The following is a 23,633-nucleotide window of genomic DNA, read 5'->3' as shown; positions in this document are numbered from 1 at the left end:
ATTTTAACAACTCTTCTAAGATTTTCTCCTTTTATTTAAGGCAGGATAACATGTGTGGAATGGTCACACTGAATGCCTCTTAGCTATAACTAGTGTAGTAAAGAATTTAGGGAGAATATTATATATATAAAGTAAAACTGGTTCTGGCCAGTTTTACTTTAAAAATGTTTGCTTGACTTATGACTTACTTTTCACCAATCTGTCCTGGAATGCTCCTAATGATATCAGAGTCATCTGGGTCGATGACAGACAGTGTGCATACACTGTAGTATTTTCGACATGCTGTACCCAATTCAATAGCATTGCCACTGCGGTGATGCACCCCGGACTTGGTCAACATGGCGTAATACTCTATTTTCAGCTCTTATCAGGGCTGTGCAGATGTTGGCAAGGATGACCAGTTTTACTTTACCTTCTCTGATCATCTTCAGAGTCTGCTTGTACCCTAGCACATACTTTCCACTTTTCATAACAAGTTGGAGCCTAGAGTTAATCAATTCCAGTGACCTTTTCACCTTCATTGCAGTCACCATCTTCCTGCCTTAGGTATGGGATGGCCCCCAACCAAGAGCAGTCGTCAAGATGGCTAGGGAACTAGAAAGTAATAGTTTGTTTTGTGGACCATCTCTATTACACTGAAAGACTTTCTGATTTCCTTTCTATATAAATATCAATTTGTGGAGACTTGCCAATTGAGATACCCTTGTTTTTAGGGTAACCATATGTAACAAGCTGGATAAATAATTGTACCCCATTCTTCCTGGACACACAGTGTTCATGCATTGGGCATGGGAGGTAACTTAGATCTGGCAAGGAAGAAGTCTTTTTCCTCATCCTCCGATTAATAATGGATACCTAATAAATTGACTATGGTTATCAATTTCAAATTATAGAGATATATGATCTAAAAGAATAAAGCCATCTTTTTAAAAATCAGGAGTGAAAGACAAAAAAATTAATAGAAAATATTGATGATGCTTCAAAAGTATTAGTATATTTTTAGTAGTTTAAAAATATGTTTTTAGTTTAAGATCAAGTCATAATTAATTTTTCCTAGTGAAAGAGTGAGGTGTTGATCACAGATAACAATGTAGCCAGGGAAAAAATATTAAGGACATAAAATATAAAAAGATAAAATAATTAAAGAAAAAGATGGAGTGAGAAATAGAAGGACTATGTAAGAGTAGAATCAAGAAAAGAGTATATATTATTATATGGAAGCATTTAGGTTAATGTGACAATCGACCAGCCCATATTTTTCAGAGGATAAAAGAGAAACAATCAAATGAAAAGCCTTTGTAGGACATGTTTATTATAGTTTCAAAACTACTGAAGGCAGAATTAGTGAGGACATTATGTAAATAATAGTAAAGAAAATGAAAGAAAGGGTTGACAACCCAGCATAAAACTATGGCATGAGTAGTCCATGCAAAAATGAAGATCTGTGTATCTAAGAGAAAGACAAATCTATTAATATTCCAAACATACACTACAACTTTCCATAATTTATGAGTTATCCATATGAAATATACAAGTTATAGCTTATTGCTTATATCTATGCTTGAATTAACTTTAGAGTAATTTGCATATAATTCTTATTACAGGTTATGGATTCAATTTTTGTCAACAAATTCTTTGGTTTAGTGAATGTATGAATTAAAGATTCCTGACTGGTATTGATGCCTAATATATATGCAGGAGTTAATATATACATATGCTGGGAATTAGTGGTCCATATCTATTATCAACATAACTCTGATGTCAGAATTTAGCAACTCATAGAAAATTATTTGTAAAAATTATTTCTATGCATTAAGTTTTATGTCATTGTACCACTACACACCAAATCATGCCAACTAGTAATTCTTTGTCTTTCCCTATCCTTCTTAACCAAGTTCAGCTGTTTTTAATTATAAAATATGTTTCTAATCTGTCCTCTTGTATCCATGCTAACTGCTGATGTCTTAGTTTAAGTCCTGGTATCTGTGCCAAACCATTCATGGATTCCCTTCCTCAAGTTCAATTCACACTCAGTGCACTTCTTTTTTATTTTTATTGATTTTAGAGTTAGATAGGAAGGAAGAAAGAGTGAGAAACATTGAACATTCCAATCGTTCACATATTCATTGATTGATTCTTGCATGTGCCCTTACCAGGGATCAAACCTGCAACTTTGACATATGGGGTCTATGCTCTAACCAGCTGAGCTACCTGGCCAGGGCTCAAGGTACTTCCATGTTCCGATCATTAAGGTCTATCAAAATGAAAATGCAATAATTCTACTTCTTTGTTTTAAATCTTCTGGAAAATACACTCTGTTTTCTACAGAAAGCAGACCAAGTGCCTTATTATGTATAGAATAGCCCTGAGGAGGTAGGCCATTTGGAACACTTTCACATCTAAAATATTTGTTTTCCTTCCTAAACTCTTAATCTATGATTCTTCAGGTGCTCTGAATGTCTTAGTGTTTTACTGAAGTTCCATACTGACCTGTGCACTCACGCTTTGCAGACACAACTGCCTTTGCTGTACCTCCACTCTTTTCCATCCTCCATTAGTTGTTTCAAATGCAGAGTTTCTATTATTAGAAGTTAATGGTGGTTATTATTGTACATAACACATAAAGCCTCACTGGGTGCTGTTCAGTCTCTCCTTCCCACCTTTCCAACTTCGTAGGCCCTCACCATCGTATGGAAATTACCCTCTCATTTCCACAGCACATCTGACCCAGGTTTAAATAAGTTTGAACATTTTGTATTCTGCTTATAGAATTTTAAATATGTTTGATTATGAGCTCCTCATGATTTGTCCATTGCCGGAAACATAACTTGACATGCAGTAGGGGTTTAAAAACTTCTGTTTAATTAAGTTAAACAGTTCTAGTAATCTACTGATTAGTAGGTAATTGTCTAACGAAAAGCTCCAGTTGAACTTTCTATTGTGTATCTCAGCAGTTAAACTTCCAAACAACCGTTACATGTATTTTCTACCTACTACGTCAGTTCATCTGCTATACAATTAACACCTTTTTTTGGTTGCACACACTTGGAATTAATTTAGTCTTGAATTATAAGGACAATTGCAAACTCTTTTCTCTGGTACATTATGAGCAATTGAGGAAATTACAGTCTGTTTTAATACTTGATATTCCATGGAGAGTTCCTGAAAAAGCTGACAATTTGGAAACTAAAATTCTGTGGTGAGAGTTCAACCATGAAACCATCAAATATTGTGATAAATCCATCTTCCCTATGTGCACTGATCCTAAAATTAATGCCTACGAGGCAATTTTTTCCACTAATCAGTGTTTGGTTGAAGTCTAAGTCAATGCTTCTCAAACTGTGATTATCGGGACATCTAAATCTGATTCTTGAGGGTTTCTTCTAAAAATGTACGTTCACATGCCCTATGCAAAACCTGCTCATACTCTGTTGGGGAGGAATTGGAAAGTCTTATTTTCTTTTTCTTATAACAGTTACTGTAAGCCATTACTATAAAACCTAAGTAACTCTTATAATAAAATCTGGCAGCTGTTGCAGAGACATAGATGACTCGCCTGGAGTTAAACCCTCCACAGCCACACCCATGGTGTTATTTGGATTCTGTATCTCTAAGCTTGTTACACAGGAGGCCCTTAATAATGAAGAGCTGTAGTTACTACTTTTTCTGTATTATGACAAAGTCAATTTTAGGGGAAACTCACTTAGAGTCCAGGTAATAATCTTTTTTAAAAACCTGTATTGAGTTGCAATTTTTAATCAAATATAATATTTCCATTGTATAAATAAGTATCCAATATCACTATATACAGTATCGTCGTATCGTCATCGGCAGCCGTCCGTCTCGAGAGACGATGGTGTAGCTTCTTAAGAGTCTATCTGCACCGCCGAGAATGGCTGTGCAGTCCGACTCGGGAGTGACACGGTATCTGTCTCCTCCCGTGTTGAATCGACATTTTGCGATGACGCTGGAGTGTCCTCTCCAGTGAAGCTGAAGCTACAGAGCCTGGGCAGGGTGATATGGAGGGTCTGCTGTTGCCCATGCAGCAGACCCCCCCTCTCTTCGCAGCTGAAGGATCCAAGGGAAAGACGGAGTCAATACAACTTGGCTTCAGGTGCGCCGCAGGAGTTGCCGGTGTTGACTACAACGTCGAACCGCCTTAGGGACTCTGGCTCCGGATTTTCTGTCGGGGTTTACTCCCTTAGCCTTTCCCCTGAAGAGGTATGCCGCAAGGCAGCGGAGGATATACAGTATAAATAGTATATAATTGGGAAGACAGGTGAATTTATGAAAACTTTTTGATTGTTGTTGTTAGATAGATATAATCAATATGGTTCATTTCAAAGAGATAACGGCTATGCTTACTGCACTTACAAGAGCAATTGACCTTGGATACCCTACATAATGTATCTAAGTGTGGTTTTAATAATTTCTGTAACAATAGTACACATGTGACAAGATACAAATCATTCAAGTAAAAGAGCTACTACTCTTTCCCTTCTATTACCTTATGAAAATGACTCTGACACTTGGATCCCTTCCGTCATTTCTCCTCCCTTTTATCTTTAATTTTGACCCAAAATGGAAAACCTGTTGGACATTTCGAATCAAACAAAAGGAGGGTGAGAGAAGAATGGGGGAAGAGAACAAGAACTGGAAACCAACTTCTCAGAGACTGGGTAGGCTGTGGTTTATCAAAAGGTATTTTGGGGAAAGCATATAGATGATATGAGACAGAAACTACTAAGACTTTAATGTTACCTGGGAATGATATGTTTCATTCATTGTATCTGAAAATAAAACATTTTATTATTTTCCAACTTTTCTTATCACATGGAATATTTTCTTTTAACTGCAATTCTGCTCTGGGATTTAAACATGTGGGTCACAGCTTTATGCATTTCACACCCCCTTGGTTAAAAATCTTGTGAGTAAAGGAAGCGATGTGTGAAAAGCCTTCAGAACTTTACCCAGCCTAAAGCACAAGTACAATTCAGCAATGCTATCTATTAAAGCTATTCTTCAGTTTTTTTACTCTCCCATAATCTTGTTTAAAGTTTATTTCTGCTACATTGCTCCCTCATGCCAACACAACATTAAAGGAATATGAGTGTACAGGTTTGACTTCAATAAGTATAACTGGAAACCTAACACTATGTGATTATCTTCTTTCAGACATATTTCACAGAATAGTGTTTGTCATTATTTTCTTAGAAATCATTCACCTATGACTGTTCTCCAGCCTCCCTCTAAACTTCCTTCTATTCATGAATAGAAATAGACCTGAAATTTAATTTTGATTGTTTTTGTACAAACACACTGAGATGTTGAGTTTGCTTGCCTGTTTCACCCCTTTGACTTCTAATAAGACAACAAAATAACAAATTTTACTCATTTTGTTTGGATTTGCAAGATTTGTTTTTGCATAACCATCAATAAATGGTATTCAAAAGTTGTTTTGGCAAATGGTATATACATTTGTTGTTTTGCACATAACTTTTGTTGTCAAGCTTTATGGGATCTCTCAGGTAAAATAAATATTTATTACATTTGTTCAGTTTATCTTAGAGGTTTTTGGAGCATGGGATTTGCTTTGAAACACTTTATTATGAAAGTAAGCAAACAAAAAAAAATAGCATAAGATCTAACTAAGGGATTATTCAAAGCAGAGTTCAAAACCTCTTAGGAATACAGCATCATATATTTTGTCATATAATATTTGTGTGTAGCAAAAATGTTTTGCACTTATATTTTAAAAATAGATATTTATCCCTAATATACTAATTGAATGATTATATTTTTCATATTGTTTATCATTTAAGAAATCTGAGAATCTCTGTTATTGGGAGAAGAAGTCATCCCAAGAAGAACGGGGATGTCTGAAGTACCACTCTGCATTGCTGACTTCTAGAAATAGTTGGAGCAGTGTCTTGTAAATCTTGCTGCTCTCAAGTTCTTCATTTCCACTGAAACAAACTGCTGTGGATGTTCTTTACCTCATAATTGAGTAATTGTGGTGTCCTCTTCTGGGGACTGAATTAACATATGTCTTAAGTTCTATCTCCTTGAAACTGACATAATGATGAGAATGAAGAATATGTGCAAAGCTACATGTGTTCCCAGGGCTCTTTTCCTACAGCCTGGGCTCATTTGGGAGCCTGTTTCAGTCTCTGTTAACATGTCTTCTGTGCCAGAAAGCATATCAAACAGTGTCAAATGTGATCCTGGCTGGGCAGGCACATTGCCGACTATTCTGGTTAGAAAGACATATTTTTGGACTCTGGCACCCCAATTTTATGAGCTGCTCAACTCAAATAACAGAACTTCTCTGAGCCTCTGTTTCTTAACCTTCATATGACAAAAACAACAGCACTCCACTCTTGGGGGTACTGAGAGTATTAATGAAATAAATCCTGAATACTTTGCACATAGAAATTAGAAAATATTAAATTTGGGGTGTAATTTTTGTTAATATTATAGCTCACCTCTAACACTTACCCTATCACCCCATGTCTCACAGGCATTTTCAAACTCATCCCATTCTTATCATTCCTAAGCTTGGCATCACAGCCATACTTGCCTCTGCCTGAATCCTGACCTCTTGAATTGCATCACAGCGATCATATTATAGTCAGCAAGAATGATCGTCTACTGTCATGGGAATTGATGTTGTGATATTTCTCAGAAGCTAAAATGGTTTCCAGAAGCATCAGGATTATCAAAGTACTGTAGAACTTGAAGGATCTAGGCTTATTGTATTCATTTTTGTACCAGCCTTTTGTTCTTTATTTAGCTGTGTGTATCTTCTATAATAACATAGTTTTTGCTATCAACCCTGGTCAAGAAAACTTTTCAGTTTACTTTTGTATTTGACCTCTAAGAAATAACATAGGTCATTTTCCAAACATTAGCAGTTCTAGAAACACCATCTCCACTCCATTATCTCCTCTTCCAACTTCTTTATCTACTCAAATTCTATAAAAGTTATCAATAATTCCTAGAGCTGAGGGAATCAGTGAGCTTATAATTAAATTATTTCCTGACATAATATTTGTGTGTATTTGGTGGAGTTTGGATTTTTATATAATAGAAGCTGGAAAAATTTCAACTGGAAACTTTCTAATTAGTTTCTATCTTCTAAAAAGACTAGTATTTACTTTTGACTCAAACTTTTTTTTGGATCTGGAAAGAATAAATCCAATGGCTTACTGTAGTCACACAGGTATATTGTACAGGACCTTCCCACTGATGTGAGGGCAATGTTTCCTAACAGGGCATTGTGCTTTGGCAAAGGTCAGCCCAAGTCTTAGCTGATATTGACTGTTAAAGTTAGATTGCACTTTTTTCCTACATATCTATTTTATTTGAGAGTTTATAAAAGAACACAATACTTTTATGGTAGTAATATAGAAGCTACTCGTGTGAAAAAGGATGCCTAAAGTATGTAGAATCCAAGCCCTGGCTGTGTGGCTCAGTGGATTGAGCATCGGCCTGCGAGCCAAGTGTCGCTGGTTCGATTCCCAGTCAGGGCACATTACTAGGTTGCACGTCAGGTCCCCAGTTAGGGGCACGAGTGAGAGGCAACCACAAAGTGATCTTTCTCTCCCTCTTGTTCTCCTTTCCCATCTCTCTAAAAAAATAAAATTATACAAATAAATAAATTATTTTTTTTTAAAGTATGTAGAATCCAAGATTGAGTCAAATGGTCGGGAGAATAATAGAAACTCCTTAAAAAATAATAATAATGATCAGGAAAATCCTCTGTCAAAATCAAGACTAGGCCATAGAAGAATGGTGTTAACTAATCCTAGAATGCAGCTGATTATGGACACTGTTTCAATCAACTGCAAAGGGCATGGCCCCAGCAGAACAGATGCATAGTCATGGCCTTTAAGACTAGAACGTTTTCTAAACCATGTACACACTAAGGTGGTCATATAGTTTGTTATCCAACAGGAACATTTTTCAAAGTACATATGGGTGCTCTTAATAATTCCCCCCTAACATCAGAAGTAACCCTATACCCAACTGGATAATTGCTGAGAGAAAATACTTTTTTTGTGGATCAGGAGGAGTGTCCCTGGCCTTGGAAAATCAGCAGAGACCTGTACTGCAAGGCCAGGCAGGACTGGGACAAGGACACTGTTACCCTCTGCCCTTCACAGTCTGCAGAAGCAGCTCTAAGGGAACCTTGTTCCTGAAATGTGCAAGCCACATGGAAAGGACTAGACGCCTTGCACAACTGACACATGTGGACCTGTTTTCCAATAATCTAAGAATAGCAAGTAAGAGTGAGCTGACTTGCAGATCTATATTACTGAAGCCAAGGACTTAATGGAGAGCATGCTGAAACCTTTATTTTCACTTGACAACATTCACTCTTCTCTGTGTCTAAGCTCCTGTTTTAGTCATTCTCAAATTCTGAGAGTCCCTTCCTTTACCTACTTTTTTATATCTTCCTTGTGCTTCTGAACTCTCACCCAAGAAGCTTAGTATTTGAGATGGTACATAATTATTTTTCTGTAGGTAGTAATTTTACTTAATTGAATTTGCATGTTCCCTTATGCAGTTAATTATTAACTTAATAACTGTTCTTGATCACTGTTTGGTTTAAAAATCACTTAGTAATATGTATTCGTATCCATTAATGAAGGCAACACCTTTAAAATATGAATGTGAGTATATTTCAAAACTGATTGACAAAAAGTCAATAATTCGTCGGCAGCCGTCCGTCTAGAGAGACGATGGTGTAGCTTCTTAAGAGTCTATCTGCACCGCCGAGAATGGCTGTGCAGTCCGACTCGGGAGTGACACGGTATCTGTCTCCTCCCGTGTTGAATTGACTCTTGCGATGACGCTGGAGTGTCCTCTCCAGTGAAGCTGAAGCTACAGAGCCTGGGCAGGGTGATATGGAGGGTCTGCTGTTGCCCATGCAGCAGACCCCCCCTCTCTTCGCAGCTGAAGGGTCCAAGGGAAAGACGGAGTCAATACAGCTTGGCTTCAGGTGCGCCGCAGGAGTTGCCGGTGTTGACTACAACGTCAAACCGCCTTAGGGACTCCGGCTCCGGATTTTCTGTCGGGGTTTACTCCCTTAGCCTTTCCCCTGAAGAGGTATGCCGCAAGGCAGCGGAGGTTTTTTGGAATCATATATTCAATGTACCATATGGTAACTAAGTTTGGCACTTAATCAAAGACTACATGTTACAGAAATATCTAATCACTGGAGGCAAAAACTATAAAGATGCTTGGCAAATTAATTAATAAGCCCATGTTTACTCATATTGATAAAAATATATTTCCTAACCAACATTTCTAAATTTTGAATTTAAACATTGACACTCAAAAATATGAAATCTAGATTTCTTCCATAAAAATGCAAAGTTTTTAAATGTATATGTAACTTCAAAATTCATTTGTATTGTTTCTTGTAATGATATAAGGGAGACAGACATACATAATAAATGTTTAGATCATCCAAAAAAAGGAAATTAAGGTCTTTTAAGTAAGTGTTTGAATTATTTTTCTCCACTGTGCATATTAACCTTCATTTTATCTTTAGTGTGCTACAGTATGCTGGTCTTGATTTTGTTTATTTGTTCACATGAATATATTTTGTTTTAACCTTACTTTCAGAGTATATTGTAAACCCTGGATAAATTTGTTTCTTTCTTTATGATAGGAATCACTGCACTAATGACAAAATGAACTTAATGAATTCTAGTAATGATATCCCTACTCATTGTGACTAGTTGTCCAAGATCATAGGATACTGTTGTTCTGGTCATATGAATATCTTTAGGTAAGGGGACAAGAGATTGGGATGTGGGCATCCTGGGAGATTCTTGACAATCTCAGGGGCAATGGTGGAAACAGGAATGTGTGTCTTCCTCCATCGAACATGATAAGAGTCCTCTATAACTTTTCTCTTAAACCAAGGGGTGAAAGGTACATTCTGATGAAGCTAAACACCTTTCTGTGAAGCCCACATCCACACATTCCATCAGAAATATGAGTTTCCACTCTGGGCAAAAAAGTATGGAGTGTGTCCCAGTAATATTAATGATGCTGGCTGAGAATCTAAATACATTGTTCTACATATGGATTAAATAATCTTCACAATAACCTGTTATTTTCTTTCCATATTTTTCCTATTTTAAAAATGAGGATACTGAGGCAATAAGGATACTGCAAAGCCACAGAAGTCCATGATTCTTTCACTGCACCCTGCTGGCTCTCTTCCAGAAGCCACATTTCTGGTAACTGGCACTCTCCACCTTCCAGACAGACAGGACTGGGAGAACAGTTCTGAATGTAGACAAGTGGAAAATATGAGTTCACATGGCATTCATATTGTTTCAAGATTAATCACCTAATTAAAGGACAGCACACTTTTTCTGTAAAGGACCAGGCAATGCATAGTCTAGGGTTGGGAGCTAGACTGTTTCTATCCTAATACTCAGGCTTGCTATCTGGTGTGAAAGCAGCCATATATCCTAAGTAAACAAGTGAGCGTGGCTGTGTGCCAATAAAACTTTATTTACAAAAATAGGCAGTGGTTTGGATCTGGTCTGAAAGCTATAGTTTGCCAGCCCCTTATGTATGCTCATATTTGAATGGTTCTTGTTAAGTTTTCCTGTATTGTCCAAATTATTTCTCTAGAACTTCTGTCCTTGAAGTAAACTATAGCATGAGCAGGGATGTTTATTAAGCAGAGAAGCACTTCAGGGATGCTTACATATTTGTCACTTTTAGGGGGAAGATGTGTGATTAAGATTAAAAAAAAATACAGTGCTAATTACACATAGATAAATACATATTCTTTAACCAAACTCAATTTTACAACTCCTCTTTCCTCTCAGGAAAAAAATAAAGCAATACAATCAGGAAAGGGGGTAAATTTTGAGGAGCTGGTCAGTTCAGACACTGGAATTTTGGGGACAGCAGCTTCTTCAGGGAGAACTAGATACTAGATAGCTTTCTTCCATCCTCTCCTCATTTCCACTTCTCCCGCCCACTATCTATGCGGATTAAGCCTTGATGTTTCATGATCTGCTATAGCCAGCTACTTAACTGAAAAGACATATCGGGCTTGTCCAAGCTTTCACAGAGTAATGATGAAATTCTGCTTGTCTAAGGGCAGCCAGGTTGTCAAATACATCACTCACAGTTCTGTGTCCTCTAGGCAATCGAAAGATATGCAAAGAGTCTCACTAAAATGTATCCCTTGCAGTAGTTCTTTGATATTTGAAAATATATTTAGGATTTTGTAGAAGTCTTAAATGACTCTAAAAAGAAGTTTAGTGTATTTCTGTACACATATTTACTGTTTTTTGGTGTTAGAATAGCCTCTATTTTTACTCTAAATTTGTCCTTCTTTTGGTCTCTTGAGACCTTTTCTAATCCAAAAAAAGAAAAAAGAAAAAAATAAAAAAAGAAAAGAAAGAAGAGAGGGAGGCAGGAGGGAAGAAAGGAGGGAAGGAAGAAAAGAAAGAAGGGAAAGGGGGAGAGAGGGATGGAGGGATAGAGGGAGAAAAGAAAGGGAAAGAAAGATTGTGCTTAACTTGTGTTATCTTTGTCTCACTTTCATTTTCAACTATAGTTCTAAACCTAAGCTTTAAATAGTTTAAGAAGCTCTGTTTAAATAAAACAGTGTTTCTCCAATCATTTGATAGAAATTCAGCTACTGCTAGTTCCACGTTCTTTGGCATTACATGAGTTCATGAGTTCAGTGTTCTATTGTGTGGACAGTTCTGAAGCAATGGAGGAATTCTAATGAATTTCCTGATCACAGTCACATAATGGATAAAAGAAATATTTTAAATATTTTTCCATTTGGTCTCAAAATGTCTTAATTGAAGGGGAAAATTACTGGAGGGTTGTGTTTTCAACTACATTCTATTACTTGGTTTTATTTTCAAATTAAAGTTTTCCTCGTGCTTTAATTTATTTTGTTTGATTTTTCAAGCTTCAAAACTGTTCTTCAGAAGTGACTTCAAAGGTTATTATTTGAAACATATTTACAATAGTAGTTGACATTGTCAACAGAACTGTAATTCTATCTTCAATGCTACCAATGCATTGTTTAGTTTATAAATTTAGTAAACAGAGAATTGCCTTTAGAATCTTTTCTATATCATGAAAAATATCATTGTCCTCTTTAAATGCCCAGCATGTTTAAAACAAAATTCTGGATTAAAATATCATATTCCTTATGATAGAATGCTGACTGTATGATAAAACACTATAAATACATCCAAACAATTAGTTCAAAGTTCACTAGCACTTAATACTTTGAAAAATAAAGAGAAATTCAATTTTATATGAACTGCCCACTATTTATTACAGTAAATCACCGCTTATGGTGAAAAAAATATTTTTTACATTTTACTCAAGGAGTGAGACTATCAGTATAATTATGAGGAGGTTATATCCCAAACAGTTATTGACATTCAGTGGCTGAAAGGTAAGTTATCATGTATCATTTAGATAAGGAAAATAAGTATGTGTACTGAAAAGATTATACTTATTGCGAAAATAGTTAATTTACAGGACCAACATCACTAAGGAGCAGAAGTAGACTTGGGGCAGTTCTTCATATATTCAGTTCCACCCCTCCTTTATATTTATAATTCTAAGTTTCAGAATACAAATGAATAAGAACTCTGGGGATAAAAGTTAATGATGTTTAAAAAGAAAGGAGGGAGAAAAATAGAAAGAGAGAGAGAGAGAGGAGGGGGTAATAATTTGACTACTGACAAAGCAACTCAGATAACTGACAGAATAAATAATTTAAATTGTTTTTAACTTTACTGAATCACTAGATTATATGGTGTTGCTTCAATGAGTCAACACACTGCATAGCATTAGGAGACAATTCTTCATCACTCCTTATGTTCCTGCAGGTCTTACAAAGAAAGCACTCAACGTCTCTTTTTCAAGACTAAACTTCCAAGAATGTTTATGTATATAGTAAACAACCTTGAAAAGTTGAGATAGTGTCTTTATCGAAAGTAAAGAATAGACACACTTACTTCCCAGTAAACCAGAGATGATGTCTCTCTCCCTACCACAGGGCAAGACTATCAGGGTCCCTCTCCCATAGCACGGCCCACTGCTTATGCAGCATCCCCATGGGCCTATCCACGTTGCCCCTGTGGTGAGTGGGGTGATGAAAACTGACTCAGTTACACCAATGCTCATGCTGCTTGTTGTGCTGTGAGAACATCCCTCTTCTCCCACCCAGGCATCTCATATCTTCTTCCAACATTAATACAACTATAGAACACTAACAGTTCCTGGTAGTTGACACAAAACAACAAAAAGTGATGGCCTTCTTTAATAATGAATATGGCTACACATTAAGAGTCTATTCTAAGGTGGTTACACTGATATGTGTTATATAAGAAATCTCCTTTAGGCCATTTTTGTGGGAAATTCCAGGATTGCTTTCATAATAATAATTTCATACATTAGTGAAATTAATTAGATGTCAGTAGCAATAAAATATATGGTGTCTTTTGAACAATGAACTAAGTAGAGATGGTCCCTTCATTTTATTTTTATTCAGAGTCAAGAAAAACACTTTATCACATCTCCAATTCATTTTTATGAATGTATAACCATGTATATATGTATATATATATGTATATATGTATATATTAATAAACTCAATGCTCTTAAAAAATCAGAACATTAAATTTGGATTTTTTATTGGAATTTTTATCACTCTATACTTACTATTCTTTTTACCTTTTCATATAGGTGCCCTTTCCCAGGGTACTTCTCTAATAATTCTAGTAGGTTCTATCCCTTATCACCTGGTATGAAATGCAAGTTGTAGGTGTTTATTGTGTTAGCTCAAAGCACGATTTTCCAAAGGATACAACTAATACATTATAGAAAAAAATTCAATAACACATGCACACACAGACATACACATACATAATGAAATGCATTGTAAAATTCGTGACATTTGCACTTGAGATGTTTCTGGTAAATATATAATCTGAATATATAATATCACACAATGTTATTAGTGGGACTGACACAGTTATGCTTAAGTGTTTTTGTGTTGATAATAGTAAAACACCTGGAATTTGAATTAAAGTCTCCTTACTCTTTATCCCAGCTGTTATGTAATTATAGTCAAGCAACATCCATAAAACAAGATTGAAATATAATTAGATGTAAAAACAGCAGGAGGAAGAAGAGATATAAAGAAGAGTGAAAGAGAAAAAGAAAAATAGTGCTCAAATATTAATGCTGCCCAAGTTATTTTTGAAATTCTGGTTTCAGTGATTCCTATATTGACTTAAAGATAATTAAATTTCATTCAAGGTCCTGCCAATTCAATTAAAGTAAACATATTAAAGCTTAGTGGCATAGCTATATAAAGTAAAGAGCATACCAGAAGCAGAAAATAAATTGGAAAAATCACAATGCTTAGTGGTAGACTATAAAGTAGTGCAGCTAACTGTCTTTAAAGTTTATTTTCATTTGAAAGTTAAGGTCTGTGACATCATCAAAGATGCTTAACTTATAGGCAAGAAGAATGTCAAATGCCTTGTTACTGGATGTCTTTCCAATAAGACAGTCTTGCATATTTAGAGACTGGTTTGTAGGTTATGTTGCATAAATTAACATGGGTGTTCTTTTTTCATAGGGCATAAGCCTATGATCTCATTACCTGAGTGATTGTCTGTACGTATAGGTCTCACTTAATCCTGTCTGCATCGCTGACTCTTGAGACTCAATGGTTTGGCTGAACTAAGTGGCTGGGTTGGTGAAGAATTGGGTGGTCTGTGGGCTTCACTTTAAAACTGGTTTCTCTTTTCTATAGTAATGGCTTGGATATAAAGGGCCCAGAGGTCTGAGAGGGGGGTAAACTTAAAATATTCCCCTCAGCCCAAACTAAGTATAGTGGGCAAAAGGGTTTTGGACAGTTGTGACGTGCCTTGCACACCATCCTCCAAAGAAGCTCTTTTTTTCCCCAATGTGGACATTGAAAAATTAATCCCTGACCTTTGTCATCCAGTGGTTATGGATTGAATCATGCCTTTTAACCCTGCTGCCAAATCTGTTGCCCCCAGAGTACAACAAGGATGCCAGCCTGTTAAACCAAGCATGCTGCTGTCTGGGGACAGCCAACTGACCTGGAGTGTGCAAGATCCTTCCCCATGTGGGAAGGCCACCCTCTCTCCACACCCCCACTTTTATTAGGGATTTCTGGACTCAAGGGTAGGTAGGACAATGACCATGTCTAGATTGAAGCAGCTAGAGGAGCACAAGACCTTCGTCCATTGTCCTTTATAAGATTATAAAAGGTCTTAAGTCTGAGAGGGGGGAATTGTTATTTTTTATTGTTATAATTTATTTATTTATTTAAAAATAAAAAGAATAATATAAAAAAGGGTGAAGCCAGTGAACTTACATGCATGACCCATGGACATGAACTAATGGGGTTGGAATTGCTGAGGGAAGAGGGGTATTGGGCAGAGGGGAGCAAAGGGGAAAAGATTGAAACTATTGTAACAATATAATCAATAAAATATACTTAAAAAAATAAAAATGGCCCACTTCTTTGTTGCAGAATTCTTGCTGTGTCCTCACATGGAAAGAAGGGCTAGGGAGCTCTGCGGCCTTTTTTGAAGGCACTAGTCTTATTTGTGAAGACCCCATCCCCATGATCTAATACCTCTCACAGGCCATGTCCCCTAACATCCCCACTTTAGGCATTAGAATTTCAAAATATGAATTTGAGGAGACACTAACTTTCAGAACATAGCACTGGACACAGTAGGGAAAGAAAAATAAAACATGCTCAAGGATTTGAATGCCCAACTGAAGTGCCACATAAATAGCCTGAGGACTTCTATATCTGCCAGGAAGAGAACTTGATCTCCTGCATCCACAGAACAGAGACTGCTGGAAATAAGACCAGCATCTTATCCTGTGAGCATCTGAATTACAAGGCACATTGAATTCTTAGCCACGCAGTATGTCTACTTTTGAAGTAAGTGTTCTGATTGTGAAAAAATGAGGTCCTGAAAGTTGGAATGCAGATGTGTGGGAAGACCCTGAGAAAGCTGGGGACATTGAGTCCTTAAATTCTGATAAGTGCTTTTGGCCAGCAAAGTTGCCTCTCCATCTCCACCTGAGAAAATTAACCCTGAATGCCTGAGAAAACTGTCATGGCCCCCGTGGAGTCAACTGTCATACAAGACACTGTTGATTCATCAAGAACCCATTCTCATAGTTCTGCTTTACTTCTAGATCTGTAAATTGATTCAAGTCTCAGGAAAAGTGAAGTAAAAAGTGTAATCTATGGGGAAACATATTACATACCAAAAGAACTACTTGAATTTTCTAATTTATACAGATAAAAATTTAAAAAAAACACATGTAAGAATAGATATTAAGTGTATGAGACATGGCTGGGTAGCGTTGGTTAGAGGGTTGTCCCGGTATGCCAAGGTTTTGGGTTTGATTTCCTGTCAGAGAACATAAAAGAAGCAACCAATGAATTCAAAAATGAGTGGAACAACAAATTTCTCTCTCTCTCTCTCTCTCTCTCTCTCTCTCTCTCTCTCTCTCTCTCTCTCTCTCTCTCGCCCCCTCTCTCCCTCTCTCCCTCTCTCCTCAAAAAAAAAAAAAAAAAAAAAAATCAATAAAAAGGAGTATGAGATAATTTTAGAAGAAACAAAGTTGGATCAGGCTGGATTTATTGATGCAGGCCAGCAAAGCAAATATCTTGCATCTAATGTTGCATTTAATTTAATGTTGTACTTAATGTTGCATTTCAGTGATTAAAAAGTGTCCCAACAGTTTGTTTGGCTGAAACATGGAGTATATAAATTTGAAATTCCAGACCTGTCTTGACTTACTATTGAAGAATGAATTCAAAGTTTTAGGAAGATTGGAACACTAACATAACTTTGTCATTGAATACCTGATCACCCATTCTGGAAAGTTCCAGTGAACACATCTTTCACCATGGCTTTGAAAAGTAAGCTTGAAAGGGGACTTCCAGAATCCTTAAACACCTTTTCTCTGTAGACCAGAACTTACAGTGACAACTGAAAAATCTAAATACAATAGGAATAATTGGATCTGGATGACAGGGACTGAGTGGCAGCATCCAATGGTTAAAGGCAAGGTAGATATGGTTCCCGTAAAGGACAGCAACTTGAATGGTCTGACACACTGAGACCTATGACCTTGGAATTTTTTCCTGGAAGTGAAATAGATAGGAAACTTATTAAATTCTTACTTAATCTATAAAAGCAAAGAATTCTGGTCAAGTGAGCAAAAGTTTAACCTGAGTCATAAAAACAGAGTATAACCCCTCATTTTATTCCCAGACTCAAGCCATTTTACAGATCCAAAACCCTGGGAATGAATGAGAGCCTCATCCCCTTGAGGAAGAACTTCATTACACTGTAAATTACAACATTTATACAGTTAATCTTTCTCCCAGCTTTCCCCAAAGGGTTTTACCAGGGTTACCCTGCAAGGGGAAAAAGGAAATAATCAGCCCTTTAAGGAACTGCTGGACACTGGCTCTGAACTGACACTAATTCCGGAAGATTCAATAAGTCACGCAATCCACCAGTCAGACTCTCAGGGGCTTAAGAAGGTCAGGTGGTGAATGGAGTTTTAGCTCAAGTCCATCTCACGGTGGACCCAGAGTGTCCCCAAATCTATCCTGTAATTGTTCCCCAGTTGTGAATAGCATACTTGGGATAAATTGAAATAGATACACTCCATAATTGTGTATATATACACTTAGGTACATGCATACATATATGTATATGCACTTATGTACATTTACACATATATGCACACACACACACACACACATACACACATAGCATAATTAGAATAGCTATACTAAGTTTATCTGTAATGCTCCCTTGAGTCTGCATCATGCTGGCCTACTCGCAGATTTTAGACTTGCATCTACACAGTAATGTGAGCCAAATGCCTTAAAATAACTTTATTTCTCAATGTCTATCTCTCTACCTCCCTCTTTTTTTCTCTCTCTCTCTCTTTCTGCGTGTGCGCACACACACACACACACACACACACACACACACTACTGGTTTTGTTTCTCTGGATGGAAAATACTAACTAATAAGGTATTTATCACATCAAATCAGGCATATCATAGATCAATTTCTTTCATCTACACTTTTGAAATCGACTTACTATTCCCATCACTTTCCCTTTTCCTTAAGCTTTAGAGAAAAACCACTAAAATTATTTTGACAAAGCTCACCTTTGGCGCACTAACTGCTCAAGCCAGTACCAGCTATTCAGTCACTATTTAATTTGACCTGTGGAGTTTGACATTATTTGTCTTTTCTTATTCTTAAAAGTTTGTCTTAATTTTTCATCCATGACACTATCTAATTCTTCATCTACTTTGCAGTTAAAAGTCAGGGCTCTCATATCTTCTCTAAGGTATGTTACCTATTTATATGATTTTGATTCCTATCTGTATGTCAGTCAACTTTGTCTCTATCTCTACCGCCAGCCTTTTGGTGAATCCTACATGAATGTACTCAAATATCTTTGAGATAGTTCACCTGGATGACTATAAGTAACTATGGACATATAATATCTCATACTGTTCATTTTATTCCTTATTTTAGAAACAAGCTTATACTGAAGCCTAGTAAAAAAAAAGTCAGGGATATGTGTCTTTTTTCTTCTTCTTATTCTCTTTTAGTCTCTCTCCATGCAATTCTGTAATAAATTGTTGTCTTTTTCTTAATATTCCCATAACCAATAGATCTTGAAATCTTCACCCCAAATATTCCATTACCCTCATTACTTCCTTCACAAGCAAGCTGACTGTAACTTTTTCATACATATGTTTCCTGTCCCCATGCTTGTTTCTCTGCCCCCCATTAGTCTCTTAAATGGCTCTCTGAGTGATAATTTCAAAACTGCAATTTTGTCCAAGGGAATCCTCAATGAAGATACTTCTGTGAATTTTGACACCTTTGAGAACAAATAATACAGCCATGAGCAGTATGGTGAATATAGATAATAATATTATATTAGATATTTGAAAGATGCTAAGAGAGTGAATCTTAAAATTTCTCATAAGAAAAAAAAGGATTGTAATTATGTGTAGTGATAGATGCTAACTAAACAAACTGTGCTGATCATTTCACGGTGCAAACAAGTATGAAATTACTATATTGTACATCTGAAACCAATATAACATTATATGTCAATTATAGCTCAATTAAAAAAATAAATAAGACCAAATAAAACTGATCTTGGCACGAGAATGGAACCTCTCCACACTTTCTGCATATATTTATTTTAAACAGTTAACATCATATTCTCTGATTATATTAAAATACAGTTGGTTACATAGGCCCATTATGACATTTTAAGACTCAGAGTTTATAAAATGTTTTTTCAACCTATCTCTTCTAAAAAAGCTAATGTCATCTCTCAAGATGCTCCTCAGGTGCTTTTGGATCTGAGAAGCCTCTCTTGAATTCCTCCAACTTTTAGACCTACTGATAGACCATCCCTTGTCCCCACAGCCCCTAAGAGGTTCTCCACTCCAGTACATTTGACAGAGTACTGAAACTACTGTTATCTGATATCCTCATAAGATACCACACTGTAATATTATCTGGTGCAAAGGAGCTAAACTACCTGGCTTGAAACTCCATTTTCAGCATTTGCGTGCTGTGACATGAGGAGGTTACTTTAACCTTCCTGGGCCTCAGTTCTCTCACATAGAGAACAGGGCTACTAACAATGTTCCTCCAAGCGCTGTTGTGAAGATCACAGAGTTTATGCATGTAAATGACTAACGCAGTGCCCAGAGAAGCACCTGTTATAACTGCAGTCTAGGGACCCTCATATTAAATGCATCCCCGCAATGCTTAGCACTTTTTCAAATTGCAATACACCATTAATCACAAATATGGTGAATAAACAGATGCCCCTGGAGATAGGGTTTATTTAAGTTTCAGTTTAATTTTTTGCCATTTTAAATGATTTAGACTTAAAAATTGCTGCTAACAGAGATCATCTGAAATCACAGTACAATTTCCTAATTATTCTTTGAATATAAAATTAGTAGCATTTTCTTGATACATAGATTTGAGGCTATGACATACTTAGTACTTCACAGACATAGGCACCCAGTTATATATGTCGATGTAAGCACCCAACTTATTATGTGTATGTGTGTGCACATGTGTGTGTATGTGATTAATAGTGCAGGCCTTACTGATGGAGATTTTGAGCAATTGAAAATGTATGAATTATTTTTTTCCCAATCAAATTAATTTCTGTGTTACTTTGCAATATGGTACCTTACATTTATTCAGATCTTGTATAAAATCCAAAATGTTTGTTTGTGGAAAGTGTTGGCTTTGCCTCTGGAGCAGTTGTGCTTTCTTTGTATATAAGATAAAGAAATATTCATTTTAAGCAATATCATTGTCTGGTCTTTCTTGAAAGAATGTCAACATTAACATTTTTTCCTTTTTAATAATTGCTGAGGCTAGTGTCCACTAAGCCACCCAGAAACCTCCCACCCCATGAATTTCTACATGAATATATATATATATATTTGAATCTAGGTAAATAAATTTTTCCTCTCAGTAGGTAAAGCTCCAATGATGGGAACTATACAAATTGATGTTTTCCATAGATGCTCTTGTTGCAAAAAAGCAAAGTTAAATTTGAAACTCAATTACAGTAGTTTGGCTGATCATTTTGCTTGGCAATTTCGCACTTGCTTTTTTCTTTAGCCAAATATTCTATATTATTTATAATACTTTTCTTTTTTTTTTAACAAAATGTCTCAAAGCCTTTCTAGAAAAAGCAATAGCTTAAGGATATTTCTATATGTTTATACACTTAACGTGTAATGGCTTGAATTGGTCCCCATGTTATCATATTACCAGTTTCACATCTAGAATCATTAAGACAGAGTTAATTAAACTTTAACTATTTCCCATGTGGAAAGGCGATTTTTGGCAACTGTTGTTTCATTTGCATTGCAAACACACAGTGCCTGAGAACCATAGGTTCATATTAACCTGATAAATGAAGGGCCATGTGCCTGTGGAAAGGTCTTAATTCTATAATAGTTCAATCTTATACCTCTTTCTTTTTAATCTATTTAGGAATACTGATTCATTTTTTAAATGAGTTGGGTGAATTCCATTCTATTTACAATGGTAGAATTCTGGAATACCAAACAAAATTTGCGTAAGCAACTCCTAGCTCCATTTTACTTATGTACATTGGGACGTCAAAAGCTAGTCTACTTCAGATGGACTAGAAGTAGTGTCATTAATATTTCAACAAAATGTCAACTTTCTCACCTCAAATTCATCCAAAAGCTATAGATCTGCTTCTAGCCAAACCAGAGCACACCTTTTCATCTGGCTTTGTCAGAAACCTTGACTCCATGTCTAGCTCTGTCATAAGCACAGTTGAGACACCTGCCACCCATGAGGCAATTTCAGAGCTACACTGTCCCATTCACTTGATTTCCCAAACTCAATTGTTATATTACATTCACTTACCAGAAACAGGTGTACCAGCACAACATGAACCTATCTCACTGTAAAAAAAAATGGTTTAGTGATTATTATACTCCATGACTGTATGGAGAAATCATATTAGTGGAAGTACTGTACAATAACACCAAGGGACTTCCATGTTTTGAAGAATTTTTGTCAAGAATTTCTAAGGCTGTTCTTGTGCCCAACCTTATTTGTGGGCAGCATTGCCATCTGGGTGGGGTGCCCTGGGCTGGACTGTAACTGCCTGTGCCTTAGTGCCCACTTCTCCCATCAGTGTCTGTTAGGTTCTGTCTGGCTTTCTACTCAACTTCAGAGTTCACCCAATACCATCTGGAGCTCCAGTACTGGACCTATGGAGTTCTCCCAGGGCCATGTGATCAGGCCTGATTCCTAGTGGGTGGGAATCCCGGCAATAATATTGCTTCTGCTTAATGGCACTGAAGATTTTTTGCAAGATTATCAGAAATTGAATTGCCAGGGTGGTACTCAAAGACTGATTTGTTGTGACTCTAATTTTATAATTTATAGATTGGTGCCTCACATGAAATATTCTTCTGAGTGCTCATACACTTTAGTGTAGGCTTCCAGAAATTTCTGAAGACTTTCATATTCAAGAGAAATATTCCTCTACATACCAGTTTGTTAATTAATATTCATTGTACCATGGTTTCCCTTTTTGATCCTTGGATTTCTTTTAAACTCTTTCCACACATATTTATTATTATTATTATTATTAAAGCCATGAAAAATATTTTAGAAAATTTAAAAACAAAATTAACAAAATCAAAATAAAATAAAATATTTATTTTTTTGAAAAAATTGTTTCCAGTGGTATTGATTAGTTCTATCTATTCTAGACATAGGTCAATTTTTTTTGTAAGAAAAAAATAGCAATAAAGCATAAATGGGCCAAAACAGACAAACTATTTTGTGAAAAAAATTAATTTCTATAAACTTGAAATATGACTAGGAAATTGTGTGCTGTGTTGAAGATTGACATTTTTTAATTTGGCCGTAAATAACTTCATAAGTAGCTTGCAAAACACATAGTAAATCAATTCTTTATAAAGCATAAGGAAACCAACTCAAATATTTCAGAACTGCAATTCTAATTATATGTCATGTTTTTTAAGGGGAGAGGAGGAAAGGCATCTTGGTCATTCAAGGGTACCCACATTAGCTTAGAATATTTATACCTGGGGCTTTTTTTCCTGTGTCTCACCCTGGAAAACAATTTCCAAATGTCTGTGAGAAATAATGTGCTATAATAATGCTTTTAATGACTTTGTATATATTTTTAACTTTATGTTAGCAAAGAATGTAAAAAATGAAAACAAAATATACATTAATTCCATTAAAATAACCAGAATAATTAAAGAAAAGAGGGATTAAATGATATTCCAAAGCTTACCCAGGTCACTGAGTCAGGAAGAAAAGCCAGCTCTCCTGAATTCATTTACAGAGTTCTAGTCACTGGTTTGCTCACCTCCTACGCAACATTTCCACACATACTACACAGCGCATACTCCCCCTTGTTATCAAGTGGTTGTTAAAAGAAACAGACCATTACCTTTCCCACATATTGGGGTTCGGAGCCCATGTATTCCTCCAGCACAAAGAACTGATTCCATACCCAGCCACGTTTAACTCGTTGGAAATGCGATGGCTGCCCTGGCAGGTGGATAACATTTTCTCTTGGTTCTGTGGCTAAAGTTCGTTGTAGCTGTGTTTGAAGTGGTATCAGGAGACCTCCGTCAAACAGGACCCAGAGAAGCAGGGATAAACAGTTCCTTGTAAGCATTGGCAAAGGCTTTTCTACAGCAGAGTAATAAAAACTCCAGCACTTAAAGTAGAATTGTGGAATCCAGGTTTGAGGTGTCTGTGGGCTCCACCACTTAGTGTTCTTTTTATTGCAGAAATGATAATGCAGGCATTACTCCTTTTGATGAAAAGGTTTCTGCAGCATTATATTCCATCTAAGGGGACCTATAAAACAGATTAACAAAGATACATTAAATTGATAGAATTGCATGATTGCCACCAAAACTCTCATTTTATATG

General features: G+C 36.2%; 1 protein-coding gene and 1 pseudogene across 1 annotated transcript in view; both read right to left on the bottom strand.

Moving 5' to 3' along the window:
• The window catches only part of CDH12 (cadherin 12), a 231,730-nt gene extending 208,338 nt beyond the window's left edge, over positions 1 to 23,392 (bottom strand). The window contains exon 1 of the mRNA XM_090278898.1: positions 23,143 to 23,392. Within this exon, the coding sequence (XP_090135024.1) occupies positions 23,143 to 23,373 (231 nt within the window). The 5' untranslated portion in view covers positions 23,374 to 23,392. The remainder of the gene's footprint in view (positions 1 to 23,142) is intronic.
• Positions 185 to 533, bottom strand: LOC150008256 (large ribosomal subunit protein eL30 pseudogene; annotated as a pseudogene).
• Positions 23,393 to 23,633: the final 241 nt, after the last annotated feature.

The sequence above is a fragment of the Furipterus horrens genome, unplaced genomic scaffold (genome assembly GCF_987537825.1).
Source record: "Furipterus horrens unplaced genomic scaffold, mFurHor1.1.pri manual_scaffold_5, whole genome shotgun sequence".
Taxonomy (NCBI): Eukaryota; Metazoa; Chordata; class Mammalia; order Chiroptera; family Furipteridae; genus Furipterus; species Furipterus horrens.
This window is presented reverse-complemented; position numbering and strand designations above follow the sequence as displayed.